Source organism: Marmota marmota, unplaced genomic scaffold (genome assembly GCF_001458135.2).
Source record: "Marmota marmota marmota unplaced genomic scaffold, marMar, whole genome shotgun sequence".
Lineage (NCBI taxonomy): Eukaryota > Metazoa > Chordata > Mammalia > Rodentia > Sciuridae > Marmota > Marmota marmota.
In genome coordinates this window covers 4,729,716-4,745,821 of record NW_026000130.1, presented here as the reverse complement: position 1 = coordinate 4,745,821, position 16,106 = coordinate 4,729,716, and the positions used below count along the sequence as shown (strand labels likewise).

Genomic DNA, 16,106 nt, shown 5'->3' with positions numbered 1-16,106 from the left:
ATAAAACTCACGCTACTACAAAAAAAAAATACTGGCCTTATACAATTCATTTTGAAGCCTTCCCTCTTGGGGAGGGGTGGGGAGAATTTGTGAAGAATTGGTATTCTGTAAATGTTTGATAGATTTTAGTGGTGAAGCCATTTGGACCTGGCCTAATCAGGTATTGGTTTAATTCCTTGTTTTGGGTACAATTCCCTTCATTTTATAGATAAGCAAACTGAGGCTCAGAGAGGTTAAGTAATTTGCAACAAGTGGCAGAGTCCAGTGTTTTATGTTAATTACTAAGATGAAAACAGTTGGCATTTATTGCATGATTAGTTTTGTGTATCTGACTGTACTGAATGCTATGTCATAGTAATCTATTGCCACTCTGTTGCATCACCAAGTGCTCACTTAATAATCACTTCAGCTTTATATACATCATGCCTACATTCTAATAGAGAATCTGACATGGAGATTCAGTGACTTGCCCTAATGAACCATGGCCAGGAAGTAAACGATACAGCCTCACTCAGGAGGCTGTTTGTCTGCTTCTGCAGTTTGCTCTCTTAATTGCTATTCTCTATTATGTGCCTGGAGGGCCTGAGACATTCTGTGCAGCAAAAACAGCTGTGTCACATGTGGACAGCTGAGCCCAGAGCAGTTTTGACCTTGGATGGGAATGGGCTCACACTGGTCTTCAGCTGCGTTTCCACATGTCTGATTCAGCACAAAGCTGGAAGCATTGGCGCCTCCACCCCCTTTCTCAGCTCTGCAACTAACATTCTACTTCATAATTGTAACAAAAGAACCTCTCTATTATTCTACCCAGATGTAGTTAGGGTGAAAATAAGTTGTCACTATGCATGATGTGGAAATGATTTTTAGGGCATTTTAGTAAGTCAACCAGCAGAGTTGTGTATTATCTTTCAAAGAAGATCATCAGCATTTTTTCACATTTATTTTAATCTTGTGGGGTTAGATGGTATCTGGTTCATTTCAGTGAAGAAGAAAAAATGTCTCTGTTTTTCAACGTAGAAGCCTTCCTCTAATTTCCATTCACATTTTAAAATGCTTTAAAAGCTGACCTGATACCCCTGTGGGTAGAGGGGCCCTTTGAGTGGTGGACCTTGTCACTAAGGTGAAGTCTGATATCCTCCTGGTTGAGGTCTGGTTGTTGGAGTGAGGAGGAACAATGGGCTGGAGGCCTCACTACAGAACCAGCGTGTCAGTGTGGCTCTAATGCGCCAGTTCCATGACTGCCCTGGAGGGAGGGGATCTGGGTGTCGAGCTTCTCTTAACTCAGACTTTCAGTCAATTCTGTCCTTTCGAAACAGTTTCTCTTCTGGGTGTCCTGGGAATTCACCGTGGGCCTTGGCTTCTCTTCCTGAGACAGTCAGCTGAATGGTGGACACACACATGCACTGCAACTTTGCATTTTCCAAGATTTTGTTGTCACATTTGCCTTCTTTCAGGCTCCTTTCCTGTTCTATTGACCTTTGGTATTTATACTTCTTTGGTTCTTTTATTGTCACTTTATTACTGCTTATTAGGATTTTTAGGAAGGTGGTGAATCCATTTTATATTTCTGTAAATTAACTCTTCATGTCTTGCTTAATTTTTCTATTGGCTTTTATTTGTATAAATTCGTAAGAACTTTTTATATATGAAGGATATTGACGCAGACACAGTGCAGTCCTTTTTCTTCCTTGGTAACTTACTTTATTGCTGGTAGGGATTCCAGCGTTTATAACCTGCAGGTGGCTGTATGTAGGGAGATGGCATCTGAGACCAGCTGGTTGTTCGCCAGCCTCTGTATGGATGTGCTTTCCTTCTGGTTTTCACCACCTCATGGACTCTGTCTTACCTAACTCATTTTCGAGAAGGACCGTAAGCATGTCATTTGCCATCCCCTCTACCAAGTACTCCAAATGTATGGTCCTGGGTGTCAGCCGGAAAAAGCTAGCAACAACAGCTGAACTGAGGAGCACGGGTGCTCAGTTTGCCTGCCAAGGGCCTATTGCCTCAGCCCAGCCACATGCCCCAGTGCTGGAGAGAGGCCACTTGTGCACATGTCTTGGAAGGGTAAATGGAAGCTCTGGCGAAAATAAATGCTCTCTCTTTGAATTTAGCATTGGGTCCAGGGCCATGAGGAAGGGAACCAGCAAAAGCCCGCCATGTGCCTGCCAGTGGCATGCGGGACAGGTGCTAGCTCTCCTGCGTATGTGGGGGTCTGGTTTTCAGCTGAGTTGTTGATTTGCCATGTTCCAGTTCCTCATAGGTCTTATCCATGTTCCTAACCAATTTGAACAGAATGTCGCATGGCCGCAGGTAGGAAAATTACATCAAGTGCAGTCTAAGAAGCCTTGGTCAGAGCTTTCAATGCACGTGTGTACCAGGCTGTCCAGTGGAATCTGGAGTCTGAAATGATGCACCTGGAAGCTGAGCAACCTGGCTTTGTCACCCCCACCCTCATTCCCTGGTTTATTGGGAAATGAGTATGGTGAATGATAAACTCTGATGTGAAAACCCATCCTGGTTTCATTTCTCCTCAGAATGGTTCCTGCATTTTTCATTTCCTCCAAGTGCTAACAGTCATGTCATTCCAGTTCTGGTTTGTTGTCACAGCTGCCTAGGCCAGTACCTAGTTAGCTTCTTCCTGTCTAATTCCTCCACTATGCTACTGCCAGACTTACGGTCATCCTAAACATGGCTTTGGTTGCTTTACTTTTTTTGAAATACTTCTCTTTCTAAGACCCATTGGGCTGCCTTCCCCTGCCTCCCTCTTCTCACCATGTGGCCCTCAGCTCTAGGCAGTTTGTCCTGAGTTGCTTTGATTATTTGCCTGACTTAAAAGGAGGTTAGAAAGCTCTTGAAGACAGGGTGGTTGCTTCTGTCTCTAGAATTCTCCACTGTGCCTAGTTGGTCTCATGGAAATCCTGGGAAGCAGGCACACTTTTCAGACAGCAGAGTGCTGATGTCTGGGGAAAATGTTTAAAAACTAAAAAATTACCTTGGCAGACTGAGGAGAAAGCCACGAAATCAAAGCTTGTTTTTGGATTTTCTTCAGCTCACAGCTACCAGACCACTTAACTTGGGAGTTTTCATGTCTTTGAAAGGGGTGAGGGTTGGAGTGATCATCCATCATTTCCCACCGAGTCATGAAAAACTAATTTTCCTTCATTCTTCACTTTAATCTTTCTCCTGAAATTAAAATTGATGAGCTGCTCTGGATCTTGGATTAGGAATTTTTCATTTCTTTGTAATTCTTTCCTTGACGCATTTTACAGTTTTCTTCGGGTATGTTCTGCTAAAGGAAATTTGGATTTGCAACCTGGCTATTTTTTTGGAGAGCAAACAAAATACCATACCATTTTGTTTTTCTAACTTGGGGCTTTATTTTTTTTTTCATTTGTAAAAGTTTCAGTTTGCCACATAATTCTTGCTCTTCTTCTACAGACACGATGAGGCGAGTGGTACGGCAGAGCAAGTTTCGGCATGTATTTGGACAAGCAGTGAAAAATGACCAGTGCTACGATGACATCCGAGTTTCTCGTGTGACCTGGGATAGTTCCTTTTGTGCTGTTAATCCCAGATTCGTTGCCATAATCGTAGAAGCGAGTGGGGGTGGAGCATTCCTGGTGCTCCCTTTACACAAGGTGAGTAATGTGACTGCCTGTTCTGGTAGACACCCTCTGGTAGTCTCTGTGTTTTCTCAGTTCACCAAGAATTGTGGGTTTGCTGAGACTGGTAGGCTCTGATGCAGTTGAAGTTAGTTTTACCTGCCTTACTAACCGCATCGGTTTTTCTCCAATACAGATTCATTCAGTGGAATGATGACCTCTATTCTGAGCATGCCCTTTATGCATGAAGATCATGATAATGATCCTATGAGCACAGGATAGGAATTTTACGATTTGGTTTATAATCATCCCCTTTTCACAAAAGATTTTCTTTTGGAGAGTAATTTTTAAAGTTATAGGTTTAAATGGGTAGATACTTGTAAGCTAATGTTCTCTCTCTCTTTTTTTGAAATCAGGAGGGCTAAGACTTTTTGGTTTTTGAATAGTAAATGAAATAAGATCTCAAGAAAACATTCCAAACAATGCATATTTTAATTCTGGACAAAAATAAGCATAAATTTGAACATAAGCATAGAATTTAAACAGTGTTAACAGTAGTAGAAATAGCTCTGGTGGGCAGTGCTGTGGCCCCGGCAGGGGGCTGAGATCCCGCAGCCCAGCCACCGCTTGGCTTGGGTGCCCGGGCCGATCGCCATGCGGAAGAGCCAACCCAGGTGCGTGGTCCAGCGGCTGCTGCCCCTTATCCAGCGTTCAGACTCCTCAGTGCACAGGGGAGGGGTGGTAGGAATGCTACGGAATTGCTGCTTTGAGCACCAACACCATGAGTGGTTGCTTGGGCCTGAAGTCAACATTATTCTCTTCTTGCTACTGCCCCTGGCTGGGCCTGAGGATGTCTCGGAGGAAGAGATGAACCGGTTGCCTGTTGACCTGCAGTACCTGCCACCAGAGAAGCAGCGTGAACCTGATGCCGACATCCGCAAGATGCTCATTGAAGCCATCATGCTGCTGACAGCCACTGCACCTGGGCGGCAGCAGGTGCAGGATCAGGGAACCTACCTGACCTTCAAGAGCTGCATAGCTGGGAACCGGAGCCTGATGTGAAAAGCTCATCCAGGTGCTAATTAGAGATGAGCCAGAATGTGGCATGGAAAACCTGCTGGAGGTGCAGGTGCCTGAAGTCGTGGAACCACAGCTGCATCAGCTGGACCGAGAGCAGCAGGAGCTGGCCCAAGAGCTGAGGGTGGAGGGGACTGCACCTACCTGAGGTCCCTTCAGCATGGCAGTTCAGAGCCACCTTTGCCAGACTTCCTAGACCAGACCTGTCTATAGGCCTTCAAATCCCCTGTGCCCTGCTGAGAAGCAGAGCTATACTTAGGCTAGAGTGAATGCTCAGTAAATGTTGGAGGGTTGAGGACACTTCCCCAACCCTATGTCCTGTTGATACCAATAAGAATAAAGGTTGAAATAGAGCCCGCCAGGCCCTGTGCCACAGCGGCCTTCACATGAGGCAGATAAGTGGTGGCCAGTGGAGCCATGAGGAACCTGTTCTCAGGCAAAGTGGTGGGACTTGACAGAAAGCATTGCAAAAAAAAAAAAAACAGTAGTAGAAATAAAGAATCTTGACTGAGAGTTGTTTTGTGTGTACTTCAACTTCAGTGGGCTTCCAAGTTCTCTTTTTCTTACTTAATCCTTTATTCAAGAGAGCCCACTTGAAGGTGGAAATAAAACAGGAATTTTTGTTGGCTATGGTGGTGTATGCCTGTAATTCCAGTGACTCAGAAGGCTGAGGCAGGAAGGTCACGAGTTTGAGGTTAGTCTTGGCAACTTAGCAAGACCCTGTCTCAAAATAAAAAATCAAAAGGGCTAGTGATTTTGCCCAGTGTGAAAGTGCTCTGACTTAGATCCTCAGTACTACAAAGAAAAGTAAGGATAAGAATTTTGTGCATTCACTGACTGTTTATGCATACTTTATTAGCAAATCTTAAAATTGGAAATAACAGTAGGAAAAAACTATGAAGAAGGATGGAAAACAGTTGTTTTCTGGTTAGTTCAGAGGAGCAAAATGAGTTTGGTGGGTCCTGAGCTCTGGTGATAAGGGCTCGGTGCTGCTGACTTGCAGATGTTGAGCCACATTATAGCCGTTGACTATGAACGTTGACTATGAGGGGAAGTGAGCCTCCCAGATGGCCCCTCTGCATCTGAGCTGCATACGGTAGGGTGCATGTCATCATAATGGATCACGGGATTCTGAAAGTGGTCACAACAAAGTGGATTTTCTTTCAAAGTATTGTTTCCCATTATATTTTTTATGCTTTTTCCCTTGGGAAAATTTTTGGTTTCCTTGTATTTTTCTCGGGAATGCTCATGACTAACTTGTTTTATTTTAACATTTGTATTTTACTTTAGTGGCTGGATTGATGTGATATTATTCAATAGAATAATTTCTCTACAGAGGTTGGGAGATGGATGCCTTTGGGGGGAAATTTTGAAAATATGTGTTTCCAAATGCATCTCCTTACTCTGGTATAAGGTTAATCTTTTAATTAAATTGAAAATTTCCATTTCCTTTTATTTTTGTGGACAAATTTTCTGTTGAATGACAAATAACCACATTATTATACCTGTACTTAACCTAATTTTGAGGTAGAGAGTTGAACTAAATGACATTTGCATTTGTATCCACAACTTTTTAGTTTATTCCTTCATTAAAAGCAAGGAGCATCTGGAAACTTGACTTGTTACTAGGGGGTTTTAGGGCAGCCAGTTGAAAAGACAGCACCATTTGTCAACCCAGGTCAAGCACTGGAGCCTCATGATCTGTTTTGGAGTTAAAAAGTTTTATTTCCTCTTTTATAAACTGAGGGATAAATTTAAGGCATTCTTTTTGTCAAAGAAATGGTACAAGCCAATTAAGAAGCCCAAAATAAGCTTTTGAATGGCTAATTTTCCACCAAGATCAGACAGTTCCCTTCAGCTTCCACATCCACAAAAGGCTCTATGTGTCTATCTTTTACAAACCATGGGAAACTTTAGATTTCTCTTAACACCATTTAAGGGAGACCTGTATGTCAGAAGCTATAGAAAATAATACCATCTTCCACATTGTCCGAAAAACTATAGTTCTGTCTGCTTTATGGGATGGCTGCCCTCTTGATACCTACCTTATATTTTACTAGAATCATAAATAAGTATTTGAGTAAGGTTTATAAATTTGACACTTTTGTAGTTGAGGTTTGATTATTTATACAAATCTTCATTGTTCTTTGATTATCACATGCAGTGAGTTGGTTGACCCTCTGTAATCTGATTAGGGCCTGCCCTGTGCCAGTGTCTTCCCTTCAGGAGGACTTGCATCTAGTTTTTGTTATGGTCAGTTTCCTAATCTCCCCCAGAAAGCATCCTAGTAGATCGCTGGTATTTAGTTTGTCTCCCCTTTAGAAGTGCAATCTTGAAGGAGAAACATGATTGGGAACCAAGGTACCTATTAATCCTAATGTATGACTCTTTTTCCTGGAAAAGAGATTCCTCCAACTTCATTATCTTGGCAACTATGCAAAAGTTTTATAACAAGGTGTTGTTTTTGCTTTGAAGTAGAGAAACCCCAGATTCCCAAATATGAAGTTATGTTTGAAACATAGCTTTCTAAGAATTTCTTTTTAAAACTAGTTAATGTCGGCAGTAAATAGGGCTTATTGTAACCTCATGAGGTTTGTGGTCAGATTCTGGGAGATTGTTAAATAAGTTAGACATGGTCTCTGTCTTCCAGGATTTAAAATCTAAAAATGAAAAGAGTAATAGGAACAAATACATTAAAACACACTTGTATGTGCTTACATACAAGCATATGTGCATATGCAGCAAGAAGCACACTTAATAATATATATTTTAAGCTTTTGGTTTATAAGGTTTCTGTTAGGAAGGTTTTATTAGAGAAAGTGGGATTATAAGAGGCCACTGCTTGAGGAATAATGAAAGTCCTCAGTCCTGAGGTGGGGTGATTTAGATTAGCACACGTGACTCCCCATCTCTTTTGTAATTCTTCCATCAAGCTCTGGCATGCCACTTTACCGTGACTTTTCCAGGTGTGGCTTAGTACATTTTTTTATTCCTTAGTCTTTCAGAGGATGAATAATAAATAGCAGTCTTGTTGAACACTAGTTGGCTTTGTGGTTTTGGCTATGAGGGATACTTTTTTTGCCACACTGCATGATCTGCCTTGTTTGAAGAGCACACAGGTTGTCAGCCCCCCATGCAGTCTACCATGTTGGCATGAACAAGCCTTTCCTTTATGGAGTAGCCACACTCATGACATGTGACTAAAGCATTCCCTCCCCATTGTGATCTGTGAAGGCTCAGACAGAAATACAGCAGTACTTCTGGTTAGGGGCACACAAACTTCAGATCACAGCAAACCTATAAATCCTGCCTAATAGATAATTAGGATGGGGGTGTTGGTTAGAATTATAGGTTCTCGATCTCTTGACACTCACTTGAATGGAGGGTGCAGACTGGGTGACTTCTGCCTTTCCTCACGGCTTTCTCCCTTCTTCCCTTGACTCTTCTCTTGTGAAGGAAGCTTGGTGTCTAAGAGTGTGTTAGTCAGCTTCTCGTCCCTGTGACCAAACTACCTGACAAGAACAGCTTTGAGGAGCAAAGATTGATTTTGGCTCACAGTTTCAGAGGTTGGAGTCCATGGTCAGCCACTCCATCTCTTTGGGTCTGAGGGGAGGCAGCACACCTGGCAGAAGGGCATGGAAGAGACAAGCTGCTCGGCTCTTGGCAATCAGGAAGCAGGGGTTGGGGTAAAAGGTCAGACCTACAGAAAACCATTTAAATAACTATAACTATTTTCTAATTTTTTGCAAGTATGACATAGATAGTGCCATCTGGATGCACAGAAGAGAAATTGATTCACTACCTATAATAGCTGCCTTGGGGCATTGGAACTTAAATCTCTTATGGAACCTGGGTTGACAAGGGTTATTTTAGAGTGTTTCTGTCATGTTTATTGAGGAAGGAATCTTGATTGATTTCAGTCAGTATTCTTAGTGCTTAATAAATATTTGGTTTCTTCTTACCATTTAATATCTAGCTTAAATATTACCTTTGATTTGCTGAGACAGAGGAAATCGTCCTTTGGATTCTTTTTAGTTGCTTGTTCATACCACTAGTCCTACTGGCTACATTATCGCATTGTATTATAATTATTTTCTTATTCACCTAACAGATGGGGGCTAGTGGTTAGAAATTGTATGCTCTTGATCACTTGCTCACTTGGATGGAGGATGCAAATTGGATAGGTTATTTATTTATTTTTTTTAATATTTATTTTTTAGTTTTCGGTGGACACAACATCTTTATTGTATTTTTATGTGGTGCTGAGGATCGAACCCAGTCCCCTGCACATGCCAGGCGAGCGCGCTGCCACTTGAGCCACATCCCCAGCCCTGGATGGGTTATTTATATGGTAGCCTTTGTATAGGTTCCTTACTATATGGTTATATGGTGCCTTACTGTACTGAGATAGGTAGCCTCCAAGATGGCCTCCAGGGACTCTCATCTCCTGGTATTCATGTGATTCTGTGGTTCCTCTAACATTAAACAGAACTGAACTGTGTAACCACAGGATGACTTCAGAATTTAGATCATAAAAGTCTGTTGGTTTCTACTTGGTCTCTTTTGGAGCTGCCATGTTGTGAGCACACTCAACCAGCTCTTGGAGAGAGGTCCATGGGACCTCTCACAAATGGACACCACCAACTTATGTGAATGTACCATCTTTTGGGTAACTTGTTACTCAGCAATTGATAACTAATTCATATGTTCTCAGACTATAGTCTTTGACTTATAATGTTGGTTCATACAGAGTATATATGAGTAATTCAGAATGGCTTAAAAGGCCTTATGGGAGTTTTAAACATCATCTTTCCACCTCTTTTAAAAATCTGTATAAGTATATAACATAATCCTGTGTGTATATACAGATATATACACATACATACAAGTATAAATATATAAATGCTCTTAAGTAAGTCAAGTGAATAATTGAGAGATTGTGTGCAAGAAAAAGTTATATTATGTGGCAAGATTTTGTTATCCTGTATCCATGATACCTTCATAGAACTTAAAAAAACAAAATGAGTTGTAAGGCCACAATATTTTATGTTTAATTCTATATTATGTTATTGTTGTTTAGGAATAAATCTAGAATCTTAACAATGCTAAGACTACAGGTGATTTTTAGTTTTATCTTTATAATTACCTGCACTTTTCCCAAAATATTAGACAATGAATTTATTCATAGTTTATTTTTTAAAAACACCAGTTCATTTATTCATGTATATATTCTTTCCTTAAATCTTTGAGTGCCTGCTCTGTGCCGGGACCTGGACCTCTGCTGGGTCTTTGCTTTTATAATCAGTAATGATTGCCCTTGATCACTCCACTGGGGAGCTTTGTGTATACATAAAGCGCTCCCACTCGGCCATGAGAGGGATGAAGCCCACCTGAGGCTGGGCAGAGAAAGTCCTGTTTGAGTTTAGGTTTCTCCTATGTGTGGGAACTATAAATGGAGCAGAAGTGGAGCCCCGCCAATTTACTGAATTGAAAAGTTATAAGAGGTTCTGTACCGAGGAGGGCAGAGAAGGAGGTGGTAGCCACAGTCTTCTTCCAGATTCTGGGATCTCAGAGTTAGGTTTACTTTTCTGGTATTGGAGAAATGGGACGTTTCATGGAATGGGATTAAATCGTTTATGTGTTAGGTATACTAACACTGGGACTCAAAGAGAGCTGAAGGATAGTTTTTTGGTGGAAAAGTACACATATCTTGACTTTATTCCCCTTCAGTTTCAGTGTGAATTGTATAAAATTGCTATTTTCCTTGCTTATGTGGAGAAGAACCAGAATAAGCATTTAGGATCATTGTTATAACTAGATCAACAGGGCATTTCTCCTTTGTATTCTCTTCAGGAAGAGGCAGCGACTTCTATCATTCATAAAAATGAGACTCAAAGATGAGATCAAGGAGGGCGTGGTGGCACACACCTGTCATCCCAGCAGCTCTGTCATTCCAGCGGAGGCTGAGGCAGGAGGATTGCAGGTTCAAAGCCAGCCTCAGCGAAAGTGAGGCCCTAAGCAACTCTAAATAAAATATAAAATAAGGCTGGGAATATGGCTCATTGGTCTCTAGTTCCTCTGAGTTCTATCCCTGGTTACCCGCCACACCCCCCAAAAAGAGATCAAATTGTACTTGGAGAGTCTCCTTCATAAATAAACAGTGTCTCAGTTTTTGCACTTGGTAGGGTTGGTTGCTATCATTCTTCTGTTCTGCAGTTGCAGAACTTGAAACTCAGATGGAGTGATTGTCCCAGACTTTTTATGAATTTAGAACTTTGATCTCTGAGTTTTTAGTTGACTTTAGTATGGAAAGTTTTTTATTTTTTGGTACAGAAACTGTTCAAACCTATACTTTCTTGATGGAAAGCTCAATAATGAAAACAGTAGCTTTTCGGGGCTTTGATTTCTGAGCTCAGAGAGTCGTCTTCAGATTTGAAAAGCTCTTGGTCTCCACCCTGCTTCTGTGGAAACCGCTGCAGTGATGATGAAGTCACAGCGGTCCCCATTTTCGAGGGCGTCCTTTAAGTGCCAGGCTCTGTTCTGGTGTGCACCTTCTTTCATGGGCTGGTTCTAAAGGAATGGCGTCTCCTGATGGTGCTTTTCTTTGCGATCCACAGTCTCTGCCAGCACTTTCTGGATTTGCATTGGCTGCTTCTCTGCCTTGCTGCATGCTGACAGGCAGTCTTCATTTCTACAGACAGCAGTTCTCTGATTTGGGTGAGGGTAGGAATGGTGGTAGCCCTTTGTACAGATGTGGTTGTTTGGCACTTGGTAGCTTTGGTGTTGTGGGCAGAGGATTTTATTCCTGCCTTATCCTGATGTGTTGTGAGCTGTCCAGTCACCGCCTACTCAAAGAGATTTTGCCTCCTTCCCAGAGCACCTTAATCTGTCAAGTGTGTGGGCCATGAAAGGCTGGGGGTTGGCATGGGGAGGGGTAGAGGATGCAGGGGAGGGCACCAGGTGCAGAACAATGACTTCCAAATTATGTCCTGAGCTGCCAGCCCCAGGAGCTCTGCACGACCTTGTTACCACATGAAGTGCCACAGAAGGGCCTTTTCATTTTCTCCAAATGCCTGTTTTCCAGTCTCACAGAGAGGAGGAAGAGGGGAGGGACACCCTGCTCACCCCAGTTAACAATGGAGCACAAAGTACTGGCAAAAGGAATCTCACAGTGTGCCCTAAGGCTATTTTTGATGACAGTGAGTGACTGTGACTCACTGAGAATATGCCCTGGCAGATGATGGATTCTGACCCCCCCCCCACCCCCCAAGATGAGCAGGCCGTCTGTCCTTTGTGCCTTCCCTTGGCCAGCTCCTGCTGCTGCAGTTCACTGATGTGTCCACAGCAGCCGGGGCGCAGGCCTGACAAGCTCTGACAGTGGTTTTTACCATATATGGTCATCAGAGCTCTGCGGCTGACAACCAGCCAGGATAATTTCCTTCCTTTGCTTTGATTGGCTGCACAGTGGCTCAGAGAATGGTGGGATCTGGGTGTGTGGTGAAGAGAAGCCACCGAGTCAAGTGCAAGGAATGTTTAACTCTTTCCTGGGATTCTGGAGAGTGCCAGTCTATGCTGAGCAGGCTAGTTCTCCCTGCAGAATCCCTCTGTGGGAAGCAGGCAGCCCTAGCCTGGGGAAGTGGCTATCCAGGTCAAGAAAGGGTTCTAAGTGCAGAATACATTTCTGAAGTCATGATTGGTCCAGAAGCCACCTTATAACCATATGTAGCCAATTGTCCGATTCTGCCAAATTGAATATCTCTGCTAGTTGGGTGTAGGATCTGAGATGAGTCAAGGGAAGCCTGAGCTGGGGCACATGTCTGCTTTGTCTTAGGAAAAGTGACTCTGGGTTCATTTCTGACTAAGCTTTAAGTCAGACGTGAGTGATCTGGACCACTAAGTTGGTTCTTACTCCAGTCCTCTTGTTTGTTTGCAAGCTCTGCAAGGTAGGAACTCATGGCCTTGGACCGCAGGGTATCACCCCACCCACCACCGAAAAGTTTTTAATGTTTTTCTCACCTCTCCTCCCATCCCCTCCCTTCTTGTCCCCTCCCCTCCCCTTTTCCAGTACTAGGGAATGAATCCAAGGATGCTCTACCTCTGAGCTACATCACCTGCCCTTTTTATTTTATTTTATTTATCTCACTCTGTTGCTGAGGTTAGTTTCGAACTTGCAATCTTCCTGCCTCGGCCTCCCTGAGTCACTGGGATTACAGGTGCACGCCCACTGCTGGCCTTTTGTTGTTGTTATTTTTCATTCCCACTTCAGGGAGTGAATTTCAGTGACTTTTCATTCTGAGGCTCCTGGGTAAAGCAGTTCAGACCAGAGAGGAGGAACTAGCCCTGGGGCCTGCTCTTCACTCCCAGGAGGTCTCAGTGGAGAGTCTCCAGTGCTGCATCTCACTAGAAAGCTTGAGGCAGCCAGTTACCCTCCTTTCTGATTTGCCACTGAATGCTTTAATTTCCTGTATTTCACTTCTATCCATAGTTCTTTTACTCTTCAGCCTTTGATTTCAAGCTGAAGTTTATTTTGACTAGGTTCTGCCTCATCTTGGGTTCCTGGTTTTGGGGTTTTGTCAGCCCAGAAGCATCCCATGCACTTACCGGTCTGCAGGGACCGGTAGGAAATATTAGGTTTTCACTTTATAATTGGGCAAGGGTGGGGGGAGAGTACCTGGGATATGATTTTTTGTTGTTGTTGAGTCAGGAAGTAGGTACATATTCTCTGGTTACTGTTGCACATTTAGTCATTGTTGAATAAGGAAATGTTGAATTTTCTACTTTTTTGCTTTCTGGTAATAAAATATTCATAGCTGTACAGTAGCTTTCCTTAAGCTCTTAATAGGCTTAAAATATGGCCTATTTAATATTAAACCCAGTTTTTAGAGAGAACCTGTAATGTGAAAATTATTTGCCTGGCATTGTCACTTCTGCTCACAAGACTGTTCTTTTCAACTCACAGGGAGTTGATGTCTCCAGGACCACACTGCCTCTCCCTGGCATCTTTGGTTGCTGGCTTACCTTACCTGCCAGGGTAACTCTAGCTGCGTGTTTTATTCCAGAGCACATCCTCTTACCCTAAATTTTGGAGTTTCTGATTTCCTTAAAGTAAAACGTCCTTGGAATGTTTCATTCTTAGTCAGCAGACTGTTAACAAATTGTATATTGTGTGCGATTGTGTGCGAGTCCCTGTCTTATTATCCCTGCCCTTCTCCCCTTGTCCCATGACCACAATCACCAGAGCTCCTTCCTATGGAGCAGCAGAGGCTTAAGAGATTCCAGCAGAACATGAATCCACATAAATAATTCTGTTATAAGAAAAAGGAAGTTGGTGGGGGGGGGGGAACCCACTTCAATAGATATCCTTTTCTGACTCCTTTGAACTTTGCACAGTGTGAATGGAGCCCTTATGTTTGGGCTGAAAACTTCCTCTGCTTCCAAGCTCAGAGTTTGACTTCCCATTCTTGTAGCTGAGGATTCAAGAATCTCAGTATATTGGCCCAAAGCTAGAAATGAGTTGCTATTGAAATTTGGACCTATCAAGTAATTTTGAACTCATTATTTCCTAAAATGAAAACTTCGACAGCTATAAAGCAGAGTGAGCATTTTGGAAAATTTCACCTTCCCTTTGTTCCTCAAGTAATGGAAGGTGCCTTTCACCCCAGGATGGGGTGGAGGCTCTTTGGCCCTCAGGTGTTTGGTAGTGTAATAGGTTAATAGGCATAGAGACCGGGTCATGAGACAGGGTAGAGAGCAAGAAGAGGCCATACCTTGACAGAGTGGGGTTTGTACCATGAGATGCAGAATGTAAATGAGGAAGAAATTGTGTGTGGAATATCTTGAGCGTGTTAAGGGTATTGCATGATTTGAATGATTCAAATGTGTGTCACTTTTTATAGCCAGGAAGTTCATTAACTTTGTGCAAACATAGTTATAAGAAAGAGTAAGCCTCCTAGGTAAAGTGATGTATGACTTTAACAAAAGGTTGCATGTCTTCATTCTTGAAGGAACCAGTGGGTTTATTTTATTTATTATTTTTGTATCAGTCTGGGAATTGATCCCAGGGATGCTCTACCACTGAGCTACATCCCAGCCCTATTTTATTTTATTACTTTTACTGTGATCCTTCTGCCTCAGCCTCCAAAGTCAGTGGGATTACAGGCATGCGCCACACATCTGGTGAAGAATCACTTTTAACATTGAGAAATAGTCGTTCTGCATGATCTTTTGTATAATACATAGGACATACGGGAAACATCCCAAAGTTGAATTTTGAGGGCTTGGGAAGGTAAAAATTTATATCTGTGATACAACACCATTAACTCTTAAAAACCCTCCTAGAGTGGAACTCCTTTATTGAAACAATAGTAAGAATTTTTCTGTGTGTTCATTTACATTTGAAATTGATTGCACAGTAGTACGCCCACAGTAGTATGTAGAGTGAGAGCACTTCTAAAACATGGATTCCTTTTTGGCCTGAGGTGTGAGACACATAAATGAGATTCACTAGTAGACCTAAGTGGAAAGAAACTTGATGGTTTTCCATTAAAACTGATGGACAATATCCTTATGACTAGAAATGTCATCTGATAAGAGTTACAATGAAGGCTGGGGTTATGGCTCAGTGGTAGAGTGCTTGCCCTTGCATGTGTGAGGCACTGGGTTTGATCTTCAGCACTGCATTAATAAATAAATAAAGCTATTAAAAAAAGTTACATTGAAGCTAGGCACAGTGGCACATACCTGTAATCCCAGCAACTACAGTTCAAAGCCTCAGCAACTTATCAAGGCTCTAAGCAATTGAGTAAGACCCTGTCACTAATAAAATATTTTTTAAAAAGGGGGGAGGCTGGGGATGTGGCTGAATGGTTAATTGCCCCTGGGTTTAATCCCTGGTACCCCCCCCCCCCCAAAAAAAAAAAGTTACATTCAATTTTTTTTGTGAGACTTGTTTTTGCAGTTATTTAAACTACAAATATTCCTTTTAGAGCATTTACTGATGTTTGTTATATGTGTTTTTGTTTTCATCCCCCATCCTCAAATATCCATTGGAGGGAAATGTTGAATAATTTCTTGGGTTTTATTGAAGTATTAGTTTCTAGGAGTCTTTTGGGCTGCTTTGAAATTTTTAAGGACTTTTCCCAAAAACCCAAGCAAGTGACAGTGCTGGTGCCTAGGACATTTTCTGCCATGATGAGAGTTGCTGGCTATAACCTGTTCAAAGCCATCACCCTCAGCTGAGGCCAGCCACAAGGAAATTGTGCTGTGACCCCGTCCCTTGTGCCAACTGTACACATCCTTCAGAGGCTGAATTTTCCCTTGGGCTCATGTTGCTGGCCTTTGGGCAGGCCACTGGACCTTTCAGGTACTAATGACTGTAAGCCAGTGTCCTGACCTGTTTCACCAGAGTCCCGCAAGATCACGAACTAG

General features: G+C 42.5%; 1 protein-coding gene across 4 annotated transcripts in view; it reads left to right on the top strand.

Moving 5' to 3' along the window:
- Positions 1 to 16,106, top strand: part of Coro1c (coronin 1C) — a 77,684-nt gene that overhangs the window by 28,654 nt on the left and 32,924 nt on the right. For all 4 annotated transcript variants that reach the window (XM_048784990.1, XM_015500250.2, XM_048784989.1 and 1 more), the window contains exon 2: positions 3,439 to 3,638. In XM_048784990.1, the coding sequence (XP_048640947.1) occupies positions 3,444 to 3,638 (195 nt within the window). In that variant the 5' untranslated portion in view covers positions 3,439 to 3,443. The remainder of the gene's footprint in view (positions 1 to 3,438; positions 3,639 to 16,106) is intronic.